Source organism: Rhinolophus sinicus, linkage group LG04 (assembly GCF_036562045.2).
Source record: "Rhinolophus sinicus isolate RSC01 linkage group LG04, ASM3656204v1, whole genome shotgun sequence".
NCBI lineage: Eukaryota > Metazoa > Chordata > Mammalia > Chiroptera > Rhinolophidae > Rhinolophus > Rhinolophus sinicus.
In genome coordinates this window covers 76,183,734-76,201,140 of record NC_133754.1, presented here as the reverse complement: position 1 = coordinate 76,201,140, position 17,407 = coordinate 76,183,734, and the positions used below count along the sequence as shown (strand labels likewise).

The window sequence follows — 17,407 nt, the reverse complement described above, 5'->3', positions numbered from 1 at the left end:
TGACAATAATTATGTCATAAGGTTGCTATATGGATTAAATGACCTAAAGTTTGGAAAGTAGTGTGTATTGTCTTAACTGCTTGATGAATAAATAAAATAGGCTCCAGAGCCACGTGGGAGAATGAAAATAAATAAACCAAAAAGGTAAACACAAATGTTCATGACACAGTGATTTCAAATTTTCATAAATCATCAATGAATCTCAAAATTGCTCCTGTGACATGCAGAAAGCGCTCACATAGCTTACTACCCACCAACCTCACTGCGACTTGCTTTGTTGCTATCTACTCCTTGCCACATGCGGGGTAACCCTCCCGAAGGATTTAAGACTTTACTATTTTTTGTAAATATACATCCCAGCTCCCCAGCTCTTGGTGTTAGTGATGGTAATAAAGAAATTTATAAGAGTTGTTACAATTTCAGGTAAGCACACAGATAAATAGGGCTGTACTGGTGATAAAACATGAGGGAGAATTTTGGAAACTATTTTAGTAATTGTAATAAAAGCTGTATCAATTATTTTAGCTCTGAATTTATGTGCTCATTAAGGATCTAATTTTAGTTTAAGACACTATCTGGGATTAGAATCTTGGCTCAGGCATTTACTCTGTGTCTTTGGGCTAATTATTTAACTCCTGTAGGTCTCAGTGATTTCATCTGTAAGATGAGGATAAAAATGGTACCTATCTGAAAGAATTATTGTCAGAATTCAATAAGTTATTTGGAAGACACTAAGAACAATGCCTGTCATTTAGTAAGAGCTCAGTAAGTATCAGCAATTATGATGAACTAAATTTTATGAAGAAAAACATGCTATAAATAATAATAGTTTTTTAATGGGAAGATTTTCAACAGTCCCCATATATTCCTTAGAACATCAAAGTATAACTATGATTTTTAACAATCAATGTCTTTCATACATTCAAATAGTAGAACACCAAATTTGACCTCATATTTATCTTTTAAAATAAATGATATATAAATTATTTTAGCTTTCAAGGATACAATAAAGTGAAATAGATTTAGCTAGTAACTGAATACTTTAAGAAGATATATGTATCTGACTCTTGGATACTCTTTCCTGTAAGTGATTTAACAGGTCTAGTTAAATAAATAATAGAGTTTTCAGCATTGTCACTTAATGTTCCTTTAAAATATAGTTTGCTGGATAAAAAGAAGCACATAGTGTACCTTGAGGCTCATAGTTCATTATGTATTTCATGACACATATATCTATACCTACTTTTACATAATTAAGCTTGAAAATTAGGCTGTATTTGGGTTTCTAGTAAGTTGGACTTAAAATCAGTACAAATGCATTTTCTTTGATGACTAAAATATTCCAGTTACTTACCAAATTTTCTCTTTCAATTCTTTGTTGTTCCCTCTGTCTGTTGAGAGCACTGTGATATAACTTAGGAGGATGACCGACCGATCTAGGAATCGTACTTTGGCTTCCTGGTTTTTCAGCCTGTCTTGACAGTTCTTTCAAGAGCCTCTGATTTTCCCGATCAATCTGCCTCACCTCCTCTCTTGTGAAAGAGTAGTTTCTCCTAGGTGCCACTGAAGGCTGATCTAAGTGATGTTTCTGCGGTCCCTTTTTATCTAATTCCAGAAAAGCTACAGAAATGAACAAAAAAAGAAAAAAAGGCTAAAGAAAGTGGCACAACAACATGATGGTACATGCTTTAATTCTTAAAAATAGAAACTGCAGTAATACATGAAAAAGAATGTATGAAACAATGCTAATGATATCCAGACTACAATTGTGTAGAAAGAAATCCAGAGGCAGCTTAGAGTTCTATGCTCGTTGGATTCTTTGGGCATAAAAGCTATACCCACAACACAATGAAAATATTTTAATAAGAAATGTACATGGTACTGGTTCCAAGGCAGGTATAATTTATGGAAAATGCCTTTGTCATGTTCATTTTATGTTTCCCTAAGGCAGCTTAATAGTTGGGGAGGTTAGAAACCTCTGGTTGAGCGTACCAATACTGAATTTAGACCGTTTTTTTGTTAGTTAGTTGAAAGGTACACCTCAAAAAATAAAATGTCCTCTGCAATGACTGATGGAAACAAAGGCTAGAAATGGCAAAAACCCAGACTATACTGAAACTTACAACTTAATCTGAAAATACTTTATTACAAAAGATTTATGGTCTTAATATTGGCATTAAAACAAATATTTCTACTGTAAAAGTTAAACATTTTATTCCTGACTAAACATAAGCCAAAATGAATACATTAAATAAAAGGACTTTTTAGTCAAGGAAAATATTTTGTATACTATTATTAAATAAAAATTTTAACAAAATGCTTAATTCCTTAATTTCCATATAACAATTTTCAGTAATTCTTAAATTTCCATATTATAACAATTTTCAGTAAGTCACAATTATTACTACACATTTCTTAGAAGTTTCTAAAATATTAAGTTTGCTAAATATTTTAGCTTAAGTCTGTACTAAAAAATGAATATTATATCAGATGAACATACTGGCACATTTATTTTTTTTAACAGTATTTCTTTTAAAGTAAACATTCTTTGTTTTTATTTGAGTACCTTTATGTTAAGCAAGTAACTTTTACTTGCTTAGCATTTTTTACTGTTAACAGCACAGTGCTGTAAAGGGAAAAGGTATTTTTAACTCCCATTTAAAAAATGTGACCAGTAAAGAAAACTTAAAATATTTGAACAAAGTCACAAAAACCGTGAATTTACCTCCGTACGTTTAACTGAAGGCAATCAAAGATTACAGACTTAAGAAATTTATTAAGTGGCTTAATAGAAAAAATGAGGAAATTAATGGTTGATAATTTGTTGAAAACCATACCAAGTTAATTATAAAACCTGAATGAGAACACATTTAGAAAGATACAGACATGCTGTACATAATTATCTTGCTTCCAAGAAATGCCCATTTTATAGAATTTAACAAGGTTTCTAGATTAATTTAGCTTTGTATGAAAGCCTTTAAAATGAAATTCTAAAGGGATTTAAAAGTAAGGTATTTTCCTAATGGCATTTTAAAAAAAAGTTTTTAAAAGTAAAATAAGGCAAAAAAAAAAAAGTAAAATAAGGCAACAATAAATTAATTAAAGAAATTCAATCTAATTCACTTTTTTTTTTTTTTTAAAGATTTTTTTGGGGAAGGGGAACAGGACTTTATTGGGGAACAGTGTGTACTTCCAGGCCTTTTTTACAAGTCAAGTTGTTGTCCTTTCAATCTTAGTTGTGGAAGGCGCAGCTCAGTTCCAGGTCCAGTTGCCATTGCTAGTTGCGGGGGGCATAGCCCACCGGCAACCTTGTGGTTGAGAGCCCACTGGCCAATGTGGGAATCGAACCGGCAGCCTTTGGAGTTAGGAGCATGGAGCTCCAACCGCCTGAGCCACCGGGCCGGCCCTAATTCACTTTTAAACATAACATTCTAACTCTGATGGAAAAGTATATATGGGGTGTTTATATACTGATACCAGATATTACTATTACATTTTTCTAATGTGGCTATATGCTTTAGTATGAGACAACATCAAATATATGATCCATTGTTTTTTTCAGTTAAGATCTAAAACGTTTTTTAACTTTCAGGGATATAAACATTTATGTATGTGTACATACTTAAAATCATATTTAAGAGCTATTGCTTTTCCCTAATTTTCAATGAAACAAATTTGTTCAAATTCTTTATAGTGTCCGTCATCACTAGAGCTTCTTGAGTCATCAAACACCATTTATTATTAGGTAGGTGCAAAAGTAATTGTGGTTTTAAAGGTTAACTATAATTGCAAAAACCGCAATTACTTTTGCACCAACCTAATAGAAGTATCAGAGCTTTACTTTCTTATCTAAGCTAAGATACAGATGGCATCTTGAAATTTTATGTGTAATGCTACCACTGAAAATTTTATCCCAAGCCATATTAAGACCATATTCATATATTAGTTCAAAACAAAACAAAAAAATCCATCCTATAGGCATATTCATGATCCACTCACCCCGCCTCCCCACAAAAAACCAATGGTATTTGCTTTTTGAAGTGATTTTTAAAAAATCCAACACTTATAAACTGAAAGGTCACAATTCAAGGAATAATTAAATTTACTAAAATGCTTTGTCTTCTTTATGAACAACTTGTCAGATGAGAAATTCTGTGACATTCTTCCAGTTCCCTTCCTTTCAATCTGAGCAGGCTTGGGAATGCAAGGGCCAATATGATATAGCCAAAGAGTGTCTTTCAAGGCTAGGCAAAAAAGGAGATGCAGGCCCCCACCTCCCCACCTTGCTCCCCGGAATACTTGCCCCTGGGGCCCTGAGCCACCCTATGCATCTGACTGCCTTGAGGCTGGCAGGTTCTGAGGACATCAAAGCACGCAGAGGGCCCTGTGCAGGCACTGTGACCCCAGCCTTGAGTTATCCTAGGTTGCTGCTTTACACATCTAAGTTTTGGGATCTGTTATCAGAGCAGCAGTAACTAATACGTGGCACTAGCTCTAAGACCAGGTGACAAGTAGAGTTGGAAGGGCTAGAGGAGATTACTGATGAAAAGGATGATGTGGCAGAATTTTAGGAACACTGTTGGCTGCGGTGACTAGGTGCCTATTGCCACTGGAGGATTTGGCTAAGCAGATCTCTGTGCAGAAGGTGGAAAGTATCAGTGGTTTATTTTATCCACAATAATAAAGCAGGATAGAGAGATGGACTAAAAAAGGAACTGGTCAGTTTTCAAGCAAAATTTAGAGAGAATATAAAAGAGCCAGGACTTATGGAGTTCAAAAATATATCGATTTCTCCTTCCCAGTCTCTCCCAGCAGATTATCAAAGTATTCAGGGAGCTACACATAACAGGAACATGTCTGAGAAGTTTCAGCTGCACTTGGACCTGTTTTAGACCTTGGACGTCGAGGTTGGGGAAATCTTTGGAAAGGAAAAGTGTGTTTTTGCGTTTGGGAAGAATATAAATTACTGTTTAGAGGATGGACTGAAGGCTTTAAAACATGTACATAAATTATCTGACACTCCTCCAATTAAAACAGAGGGTCTATGACCCTCCTCTTAAATCTGGGAAGGTTTATAATTGTTTAGAAATGAAACTATGTGACTTGTAAGGCTAGGTCCTAAAAGGTGATGTGGTTTCTACCTTGTTTCCTGCAACACTGAACGTGGAGTCCTGAGCCACCGTGTAAGAGTCCAACTACCCTAAGGCTGCCATCTGTGAAGAGGCCAGGCCACTGAGAGGCCACTTGTGGGCCCTCCGCTCAGCAGTCCTGCTTTGCAAGTCATCTCAAACCTGACACCTGACATGTGAGTAAGCCAGCTCTGAGACGATTTCAGTCTTCTGCCCTTTGAGTCGCCAAATCCTAAGTATTAGGGTAATTTGTTATGTTGGAACAGCAAATGGTATTTCATCACTTTAAAAAGTGCTGTGTGATAGACAAAATACCTGTGGACCAGGTGCAGTCCATAAACAGGCAGTTAATCTTTTTTGGGGGGAGGGATCTAATTGATCTGTCAGTCTTCCAGTGATTACAGCTTTGTAAATTTCATTATTCTGTTTTACTTTTATCATACATTCCAAATCAATGGCTGTTAAATCTTTTTGGTGTATTTGGTCAGTTTGTTAATATAAAACACTCTTCTTTGTCCCCTTTAGTGCTTTTCACATCTTGAATTCTATTTTGTATACTAATAGGATTAATACTTCTGTTTTCTCCTTGTTAATACCTATCTGACATATATTTTTCAAGGCTTCATTTTTATTCTTCCCAGATTATTTTAATAGAATTTTGGCAGAATTTAACATTTGTGCAAATCTTTTAATGCCTGCCTTAATAGAAGACAATTGGATTCTCATATCTGCTTCTGCAATCACTCTGTTGTGCTGTCATTGTCACGTAGCCCCTGAAAAACTCCAATATACACATGACACGAGAGTAAGTAAATCGTGTCTTAATTAGCGAAAATAATTTTGTCCTTGCAGATCTTCTCTAAAATCATTGAACTTCACTTTTAACTTTTTTCAAGTATTATGTTCTTCCTCTATGAGTCTAGTGCCTCTAGAGTTTAGCTTTTCTCAAATGCTGGGTAATGCCTGGTAATGTTTTGAGGCTGAGATTTCCTGTGTACCTACCTGAATGAATCCTGTTTGCTGAAACCTGCCAGAAAGGGATAAAACATGCTGCCAGGGAGGGTGTCTAGTAGCTAATCTCAGTACACTAACCCCCCTAGCCCCCATCCATGGTTTCATTTTCTACACTTTCAGTTACCAGTGGTCAACTGTGGTCGAAAATATTAAATGGAAAATTCCAGAAATAAACAATTCATACGTTTTAAAGTGCATACTATTCTGAGGGGCGTGACATCTCACACTGCCCCACCTGGGCTGTGAATCATCCCTTTGTCCAGCATATCCACGCTGTATGAACTACCCACTTTTTAGTCACTTAGCAGCCATATGGTTATCAGATCAACCGTGACAGTATCATGGTGCTTGAGTTCAAGTAACCCTTATTTTACTTAATAATGGCCCCAAATCCATTTGCATAACTTTTATTACAGTATATTGTTCTAAGTGTTCTATTATTATTTAGTTACTGTTGATCTTACTGTGCCTAATGTGTAAACTTTATCATAGGTACGTATGCATAGGAAAAGTACAGTATATATGGGGCTCAGTACAATCCGTGCTTTCAGGCACCCACTGGGCAAGATTCTGTGTAGGCATCCTCTTGCTTTTGGAGAGTAACAGGGTCCATATCTTCCTTCCTTGAATAAGGCACTTCGCTTCATTCCCTATGTCTGTGTCAGTTTAGCAGTAAGTTTAATCAGTTTATGCGCTCATCAATGCTTCCTTAATCCCATTTCTTTCTTATATTAGCTGTTTTCCCTCAGGACACATCCTCTAATGATATAGCTAATTATTTCACACAGAACCCATGCAGTAAAATTTGAAGTGGAGGATCTCTAAACTGTCTCTATTTCGTCTTCCAGATTCTTCCTAAAGTGACCTAATTTTACCTATATAAAGTATGCAACATACCTTCAAATCTAGTCATATCAACTTTCTCACTGCTCTCCAAATACGAGATTCATGCCGTAACCCAACGCCTAAACTTCTTACTCTACTACTCCACTTTTAATGCTCTGCTTACTTAGCGATTTACGGCTCAAGGTCAAAGAACTAATTACAACCATACCCTTTGAACACTTCCATAGCAAAGGCAGGCTTGTGGTGAGTCTCCCAAATCAGCCACCCAACTGAGCTAAAAGGCTAAATATTCAGAAATTCTAATAAAGTCAGATGTCTAATAATGCTATAGTACACTGATCTTCCCTTCTAATATTTCTCACAGAACCCCAGAACTCTGAATTTGGAATGGGCCTTAGCGACTTATTATCAACACCTCACACTACAAATGAAGAAACTGGGGCACAGAATAGTTACTGCTTGTCTATGGTCATGTAACTAACACCCCAAAACCAAAAATTTGATTCCACTTGCAGAATTTTCTTTATCTTACTACGCAAGTAACCAAATTCAACACTGTGTCATTATTCCAGGGCCTATCATTGGGATATCTGATTTTATATATTCTTTTATGAAGCTTTGTTTCATAGGCTTATTATTTCATAGTTCGAATTTACAAATGCATAATGAACTTGTTAATAAAAGTTATTTTAAACTTTAAAGTTATTTTAAAAGTTAAATAACATGAACACTGGTAGCTATATATGAACTCCCTCACAATGTGGACTCTTGCCCAATGTTTGCTGTAATGGCTTGCAAAATTTTTTACTAAATCACTATCTGAATCAAACAACTTTCTTTGTACTTATGCTATTGAAAATATTTAAATTGAGAGGATGTGGAATATGCTGTGTCCTAACTCAGCTGTTCTAATAGGATCACATCTTGTGCCCATATTAAAATGTGTTATGCACTACCACTGTCGTCTTCCTCATATTAAAGTGAAGTTATCTTCCAAGGAAATGGAAAAAGCTGTGAAGAAATCAGGTGAGACAAAGAGGCCTAGAAACGGGGTCCAGCCCAGTGGCTCAGGCGGTTAGAGCGCCATGCTCCTAACTCCGAAGGCTGCTGGTTCGATTCCCACATGGGCCAATGGGCTCTCAACCACAAGGCTGCAAGTTCAATTCCTCGAGTCCCCTGCAACGAAGTTGAACATGGCACCATGAGCTGAGCTGCCTCCCGAATGGATCAGTTGGTTGGAGCGCGGGCTCTCAACCACAAGGTTGCCAAGTTCGATTCCTCGACTCCCGCAAGGGATGGTGGGTTGTGCCCCCTGAACTAGAAAACAGCAACTGGACCTGGAGCTGCACCCTCCACAACTAAGATTGAAAGGACAACAACTTGACTTGGAAAAAGTCCTGGAAGTGCACACTGTTCCCCAATAAAGTCCTGTTCCCCTTCCCCAATAAAATCTTTAAAAAAAAAGAAAGAATTTAGAGATTTTCCGATTTTCCCTAGAGACGAGTATTAAATATATTAAAGGTTATAATGCAGGAGGCGGCACAGACTTACTCTATGTATTTCATGGGTAATTGTTACAAAATCAAATTTCAGTGAAACTTGAAATACATTTCCTAGCCATTACAGTTGTACAACAACGGAAACTTCTTCAGTTTCTTTAGTTGACAAATATTGTCTATTATGTGCCAACACTTGCTAGATTTAGGGATTCTAGTAAGGAATAAGATCCTGCCCTTATGTTGCTTACACTCCAGTGGGAGAGATAAGCAAACCTACACTAATTCCAGGGTCTAATAAATAGTCTGATGGAAGGACACAGACTTGTGACACAGAGGCAGGAATCGAGGGTATGAAACTACTACAGCTAGAATGTTAAGAAAAAGTCTCTCTGAGGAGATAATAAGCTGAGACCTGAGAAACAGGAGCAGCCTAGGCAAAGAAAAAGGGCAACAACAAGTGAAAATACCCCCATATAAGTGCAAAGTGCTCCGAGAACAGTAAGAAGCAGTGCAACTGGAGCAAAGTATAGGAGATTTGAAAAAAGGAGATGTAGGTAGCATCCATATTAGGTAGAGCAATGGTTCTCACCAACCTTAGCAGCAGATTAGACCAACCGCATCAGAATCCCCTGGCGGGGTCTAGGCATCAGTACTTATGTTTTAATAGTTTGTTTTAATAATTTGTTTTAACAATTCTCCAGATGACACTAATGCACTGCCTGGGATGAGAATCTCTGATATTGAGTCGGTTAGGCTATGACATGGAATTTGGATTTTATTTTTAATGTCAGAGTAAGCCCACTGAAGAGTTAAGAAAGAAACCAGTAGGACTGGTATACTTTTTAATAGATCACTCTGGTTGTTAGCGGAAGAAGCAGAGGGGCAAGAATAAAAGAAAGCCTCAATCCTGAATGTTTTAAGAGACTGAATGAGCATTTATCAGGAAAGATATACTGCGTGGAGGCTTCGCCACTAGGTGGTGATGCCTGATGTGGAGAGTCTGTCTGATTTTTCTGACACACTGTAGTCAATAGATACAATCAGAGGAAAGGAAAAAGAAAATCTACAACAAAAGAGGTAACATTCACAAGCATAAACTGCTCCAAAATACACTTTATCAGTCTATGAGTTATTTGACTAAGGGACTTATGTATCCTACATTGCCACCATATGCAAATTATAAAGCTAAAGATTTATTCTTTCAACTAACATTTCAAACAAAAACAGAAAACCCTATTTACAAATTAAAAATGTTATCTTCCACTGACCTAAAACCTAACCTGTAAGTCCAGTATTTTTACAGTTTATATTAATGAGTGAAAAGGAAAGTTTTAAACTGCTTTTATTTCACCTGGAATATACTGGTCCTTTCAAACTAAATGTTGAATAACAATAAATCGATACAGAAATGCAGCAATAAAGATTATTCTAGTTCAAAAATATTTATATTTTAAAGCAATTGAAACTTGAACTATGCTATTTCATCAACTAGGTAATTATTTTCAAGTAATGGTCTCTAGACTTTAACTTAAAATCTGAACAGTACCCTATAGTTTACCCTGAGTTCTTTCATTTGCCAATATTCTTGCCACTTTCCCTAGTATGAAGACAACAGATCAGTTAATTTTAATCTCAATGCTGTTACTTCTTTTAAAGAAAGTGAAATATATGTAATGCTAATGTCTCTATCAAACTTGGGATAATCTGGCCCCACTTCTCTCATTTGTTATTCATTTGGTCACTTCCAGGCATTTTGAATATGTATAGCAAAAAAAAATCAGTGTGAAGTAGTTTCTAGTACTAGTTGATTAGCTTTGCAATAATATCAATGATATTCCAGATATTTTTTATAGTAAAATGGAATATTGGTAAACTTACAATATCAATTATCCCCCAAAATACAACATTTCTACTAGAAAAATTAACGCAAATTCATAGCGTTTGATATTTAAGGTCAATATACTCTTAATATTTAAATTCAGTACACAGTTTTTTAAAAAAGAACATTACCTTTCAAAAGATGATTCAGGTCCATTGTGTCATGTACGGCTTTTTGTTTATATCCGTGGTCTGAAGTGGAATCTAATACTGTAGATTTCGAGGTAATATTGGACCCATGTTTTTCTTTCCCTTTTTTGAACGATTTCAAGCATTTTGAATTATTTCTTACATCTTCAACATTTCTACACACTTCTTGACTCACGTTTTCTTGCCTTTTAACTTTTACTTTTTGATTGTTTGATGTGCCCAGTTCAAAAGACTGAACAGGGCTGATGTCTGGAGTTGATAATGGCGTGACATCTGTCACAGTATCTTCAGATTCCTCAGTGTAGCCACCATCTTTTGGTTTAGTACTTGAAGGCTGTGTTCCTGCTGATTTTATTCCTGGTTTATATTTCTGTTTTGGTGACAAGTGGGTTACACCAGAGAGATGTTTCTTTAATGATGGAGATGAATCAGATGTACAGGTGTCAGACTCCGGATCTGAACAATCTGTACCTGAACTTGAAGATGAGGAGGACAAAGAGGAAGAGGAACTACTTTTGGAATACTTTTTACTTATGCCTTTTTTAAAGTGATTTAATGGTTTAGCTGACTTGGACCTGACATGTTTTTTCCCATCATCACTGCTTTCCTCTCCATCTGTATAGTAATGATCGTCTTTGCCTTCTTTTATAATTTTGGGAATTGCAGTTGGAATGTTCAAGTGTATTTTATGTCCTGTTGTAGCATCACACATTTTTTTTGATCTTGAAGAAGTGGTCAATGATAACGAATTTATGGTTTGTGCACTATCATTTTCTACAGGGTGTTCTTCTGGAGGAATTTTCTCTTTGCTTTCATTTCCTTTCTCAGTAAGAGCATTTTCTTTTCTTTGCATTCCAAATTTCAAGTTTACATTTTCCGTATCTTTGTCTATTCTCTCTTCATGGTCACCACTTTGCTTGTCAAAAACTGAGTTACTTTCACTTTTCTTTGCTTCTTCAAAATCACTGTCAAAGAAAGAATGGTCCACTTCACCTTCTGATATATCTCCAAACCGATCCATGATGGCAAAAATATATCTGAAAAGGAGGAAAGTGTAACCATCAGATTAAAAAGTAATTTCTAAATATTTTTCATTTTTATATAGTAATTCATAATTTTACCAAACCAAGAGGTTTGGTTAACATGTAAAGAGAAACATGACCCCCCCAAAAAACCACCAAAAAACAATAACCCAGCAAAGTGACAGGAGCAGTATCAAGTACCAATAATTTGAAAAATAGTTCTAATAGTTCAGTTCACAAGAAAATAATAGATCATCAAGGCAAGCATATCACAAACCCTAAGGAAAATCTGCCTTCTATAAATTATGTAGTTAGAGTTTAGAATAAGAAAGGATGGTGTTAAAACCTCATAAGATCAGCTAAGCCAGCCCAAACACATTATTTTAGTGGAAGTAGTTCAGTGAAGATGGACAAACTTCCCTATTCCAGTACTTGTCTTTGCCCTATTCTGCCCCTTCACTGCAGTTACTAAAGGCAGAAAGGAGATGACACCTATTAAAAGTAAAAGCTGCCTCGATCCCTTCTTAAAGAGGAACAAAAACTTTAAAGCACATACATAGGCTGCACAGGTAGCTCGGAGTCAAACTTCTGAATATTTAATCACAAACTGTGATATACCACATATGGAAGATGACAAAGGAAGAGTATATACGTATGTCTTATTGTATGAAAGAGAATCTGGTATAAGAGATATTTCACAGTAAACTATCTAAAATGGAAAAATGAAAGCTTATTATTTAGATGCATGGAGTTAAATATTAGAAGAAATGGATAAAAATATTCAAAGTAGTTGCCTCTAGCATGGTAGAGACCTTAAATTACTAGTTGACTTATAATTTATATATTTATATTTAAAAATTAAAATTGATTTAAAAGTATTTTAATACTTTATACAGTTGGAATTAAATTGAAAACATTATAAAATCAAGGCCTTTAAAAAATATTTTTCTTTCTCTCTTATTGGTCTTATTAGTAGTGCCACAATGTGTATTATTAATAATGTTGAATTCAGAGTTTAGCCTCTAATACTATTATAAATAAATGAATGAATAAATAAATAAAATCAGGAACTTGGAAGGCAGCTGATTTCCATTTCTGGAGGCAAAAGACAAACAAACAACAACAAAATCCCAAAACACCCACAAAAACAAACAAAAAAACCAAGAAGGGCCTGGAATATCTTATTGCTTCCAGAAAGCACAATATTAAAATATGCCTGGGGTAGTGGTAATAAAACAAAGAATCCAGTTCAAAGGAGCTTGAACTATTCAAGCTGGACAATTTAACACTGAAAAACAAAAAACACAAAATATACATAAAAATTGAAAAGTAATTCTTTGGAAAATCATGAATTCATAATGATATTCAAAAAGGGCAAATAATATGAGTTATGTTAAAGTAAATGAATATATAAATTTCCATAATAACACACAGCTAACAATCCAATTATGTGCTCACTATATTCATAATATGATTAATTCCATTATATCCAATCAAGCAATCAAGATTATGTAATCTGCATTCTAAATCAACCGTGATAATCTACAGCCTTTAACTAAGTGACCCTGCAATTTATAAAAATAAGTACAGACATGATTTTAAACTCAACCAAACTTATACTATTAATACTAATACAGTAAGTTAATAGGTTAAAGTATATGTGGTAATACATTTTATCATCATTGGATAATTTGTCTACCTTTAAGTTTTTTAAACATTTAAGAGATTCTGATGTATTAAACTTCAAAAATTTTAACTGTTTGTAATCCACTTTTAAATGTTTAAGGGAATTGGATTAAATCATTAAGTTTACACTAATTAGGTTTATAAACAACATCTAAGTGCTTGGGATATCCTTCATTAGGTCTGTAAGTGTGCCTTGTCAGGTGTTAGAGGTATTTAAGAAAATCAAATATACTAAAATTATAATTGTGCTGTTATGCCAGTTTGCAAATGGTGTACAACGTTCCGGAAAATTTCAACTAAGTGAAAATTAAAGTACAAGTGAATTTTAAAATTCTAACACATTATTGGATGTAAACTGAAATAAGATGTGTTAGGCAAATCTTAAAGATTTCAGAAAAATTAGACTATAAAACTTATACCTAATAAATATTAAAATACAAGAAATATTATTTCCCCTAAAAGATTAATACCCTAAATCTGAGATTCCCACCAAGCCCCTTCTTGGGTTCGATTAATTTGCTAGAACAGTTCACAGAACTCAAGAACAACCATTTACTCACTAGATTTCTTGCAAAGGATATTGAGGGATACCAATCAACATCCAGATGAAGAGATACATAGGGCGAGGTTCCGAATAAAGGAACTTCTCTCCTCGTGGTGCTTGGGGTTGGGCACAGTGGCACCTGGAAGCTCTGCAAAAAAGAACGTCCTCCAGGGTTTTTATGGAGGCTTCATTACATAGTTATGATTGACTAAATCACTGGCCATTGGCAATTCAATCTCCAGCTCCTCTTCCTTCCCAGAGGGTGGGGGTGGGACTGAAAGTTCCAAACCTCTAACTGGTTGGTTCTCCTGGCAATCAGCCCTCATTTTTCAGTGGGGTCCAAAAGTCACCTCATTAACATAACAAAAACACCATGATCATTCTCAGCACTTAGGAAATTCCAAGGGTTGGGGAGGTGTTAGCCAGGAAATGTGGATGAGGACCAAATATCTTATGAATCACAGTATCACGCAGCTCCACTCATAGGTTTACATATTGTCTCTGACAGCTTTCTCACCACAACTGTAGAGTTGAGTAGTTGTGACAGAGACCTTATAGCCCACAGAACCTCAAATATTTACCAAATGACCCTCTACTGAACAAATTTATGAACCTCTGATTTAGGTGATGTATCAGCATCAAAAATGCAGTATACAAAATTGTTATCCACACTGAAATAGAAATTCAATTTATACATTTAAACAAAAACTAGGGAGGGAGAAAGGCAAAAATTAAGAGTTAACTGTTGGAAGAAAAACCCACAATCCCACTGCATTTTTAATATTTCCATTACTGTTATAATAGTGTCCATGCAATAAACTAAGCAAATAAGTGATGACTGGGGGTCTGCACAGTGAAAAAGAATGAACTAAGTCAGACACACCCAGGCTTAAACTTGGTTCTGCCAATTCCTGGCTGTGTTCCTAGGCACCTGTACAAGGATGTTCATCACAGCATTGTTTGCAACAGCAATGAGTTAGAAAAAAACTCAATGTCTTGTAAGTGGAAGATGGGTAAGTGAAATGTTGTATATGATATACTATGTACCAGTCAAAAAAGATGAGCTAATATCTATAAAAACAATGTTCAGTAAAAGAGAATTAAATGAATACAATTATGAAAAAACTTAAAACACACACACAAACATATAAATAAAGTTATAGAGCATGAAATGGAAGGGCATACATTAACCATCTAAGAGTATGAGCCCAAAGGAGAGGAGGAATAAGGGTGGGAAAGAGGGATAAAGGGGGAAAATCCAGAACCTGGGCAGAGGCCTGTGATCATGGGTCCTCACAAACTTATCAATTCTATTCTGCCCTCCTGAGTTCACAAAGAAAAACAATAAATCAGAACAGCCACTGGATGGTGGATACCTCTTATCAATATTGTCATTAAATTCCCCCCAAAGCCACCTTTTTTTGGGTCAGATAATTCACCCTTTGATCCAAAACGTCAAGAGCTGGAATACAAAAAGAGTTGTGTATTGTTTTTCCCTTTCTCACCTTCGAAATTAAAAAAAAAACCACCAAAAAAATACGTTTGTTCAATTTTTTAAAGCAAATGGTTTCATAGCACAGCCCAGAGCTTCCTGAATGAAGCATTTAGTTCTGGGTGCCATGGTGAAGAGTCTAGAATGAAAATCCTGATTAAGGATTTATAGAACGGGCTGGACTCATCCCTATTAAAAGTAATGACTGAGAAAATGGTGTATTCAGATACTTGCAGGACTGTGACATGAAAAAGATTTTAGAGCTGTCATTTGTAATTTCAGAGGCAGAATGTGCATCACCAGAAGGACTGGATAAAAAAGCTGTTCTGAGTTTAACATTAGAACTTTGAAAAAATGGAATGGGCAACTTTCTAAGATGAGGAGCTCATGAGTCGCCAGATAATGTTAAGGAAAGACTGAACGTCCACTTGCTAGGCTGCTGCAGAGAGAATTGATGCCTTAGGAGGATACGCTCTTTCCCAACCCTAACATTTTATGACCTAGGTCTAAATCGCAAAATCTATCTGGAAGCCAAATGATTACCGATATTTCTTTGAAATCCTTGTTTTTCATAGCTAAGAGTTTTCTGACTTGCTGTCTCCTTACCAATCCGGGAACTCCTGACACCTTGCTCATTTTTACATATACAGCGTCTAAAGTAGGACCCAACAAATATTAGACATTCAAAGAATGTTTATGCGAAGGAGTTTGGAGTTACGTGACTTAAGATTGAGCCCTGGTTCTGCTCTTTGCTAGCTACGTGAGCAGAAAAATCACCTTTTCCCTAAGCTCGTTTCCTTGATAGTTTCCCACAATCGTCCTTCATCGTTTCCCCCAACCCCCCATACTATCCCCTTATCTGCATTTCTGTGGTTCATGTAGTCCCCAATAGTTAGTTGTAAGCATCTGCCTCCCTAAGTGGTCAGTTCATGATGGGTGGTACATAGTACAGTGCTTGGGAAACTTTACAGGTTAAATTTAGGTTCATAGTGTCCAACCGATACTGTTATTTTAAAGATTTAAACGCTCAGTTTATTTTCAGAAAAATTATCTAACTATCCCATCCATTAAGCAATCCTTCTGATAACATTTACTTCAAAGTTAGTGAGATTCAATTTACATTAGAGAATAATAAAAATATGGATTTAAGATGGTAAAGATTCTCTTTACAACTTATTGGGAAAGGGTTAAAAATTAAATAATTCATCAGACCTTAATAACCTTTGTGGTGCTCGATGAAGACAGCTATTAATATTTGCCAAAGCTGCCTGGGAGTCACCTGGACACTCACTATTAAGCTTCAACAGAGCTAACAATAGAAATACTAATGCTATCACAATACGTCTGGAAAACACACAAATAAAAATGTAAACTTCTGAAACTATCATTTTGTTACTGGGACATTACGTTTCTGCAGTTATATATATATATAAGATGGCCCAAAGAAGGTAACAGATTGGGTACACGGAAATCTAGGCACAAAGTAAACATCTGTTTGTAACTCGAGGCTCGGTTCACCACCACCCGCTCCTGACCCCGCGAGGTAGAAGATAACTGACAGCTCCTCACGCCTCGGGGATTCAGGTTCAAGTCCACGAAGGTGAGCGGCTGTGACCCGAGCCCGGCTCCGGGTTGCCGCCACTTCTTCATTTAGGGCCGACCCGAGGCCCCCGCTCCCCCGCCCACCGCCACCACGAACGCGTCCAGAGGACAGGCCGGGCCTTCCCACCAACACCGGCTTGTGGATGCGGGCGGCCCCAGGGACCCGCCAGTTGGTACCAATCAGTTGCGGTTACATCCGCCGCCCGAGGGGCTGGACAGGCCGGAGAGGTGGCGAAGCAAAGGGCTGGGGACCCCGGCCGGCCCGCCCCCTACTTTCCGGCGCGGGCTTCCTTATACCGACCCGGCGGGTTCGCCGCTGCCCCGGCTCCCGAGTGGGGAAACGGATCCCGAACCGTGAGGAGAGTGGCGGGCGCTGGAAAAAGGGGGTCGCTCGCGCGCCGCTCACCTACCTGGGTGCTGTGGCCGCCACGGCCGCCACGCGCGCGACCGGCGGCGTTGGGGCTCGCGCGCACGCGCCGGCGAACTCGCGCAGCCCCTCCCCTGGGCTCCCGGCAGCGCCGCTCGGCTTCCGGGGGCGGAGAGAG

At 36.9% G+C, this 17,407-nt stretch overlaps 1 protein-coding gene across 3 annotated transcripts in view; it reads right to left on the bottom strand.

The window, feature by feature from the left end:
• CFAP97 (cilia and flagella associated protein 97) overlaps positions 1–17,407 on the bottom strand; it is a 31,807-nt gene extending 14,400 nt beyond the window's left edge. Inside the window, exons 1-4 of one of the 3 annotated variants that reach the window (XM_019736074.2) lie at positions 17,273–17,371; positions 13,785–13,916; positions 10,499–11,553; positions 1,355–1,620 (exon numbers count right to left, since the gene is read on the bottom strand). In XM_019736074.2, the coding sequence (XP_019591633.2) occupies positions 1,355–1,620; positions 10,499–11,537 (1,305 nt within the window). In that variant the 5' untranslated portion in view covers positions 11,538–11,553; positions 13,785–13,916; positions 17,273–17,371. Of the gene's footprint in view, positions 1–1,354; positions 1,621–10,498; positions 11,554–13,784; positions 13,917–17,163 lie in introns of all 3 variants that reach the window. The other 2 variants (XM_019736073.2, XM_019736076.2) reach the window with 2 other exon arrangements.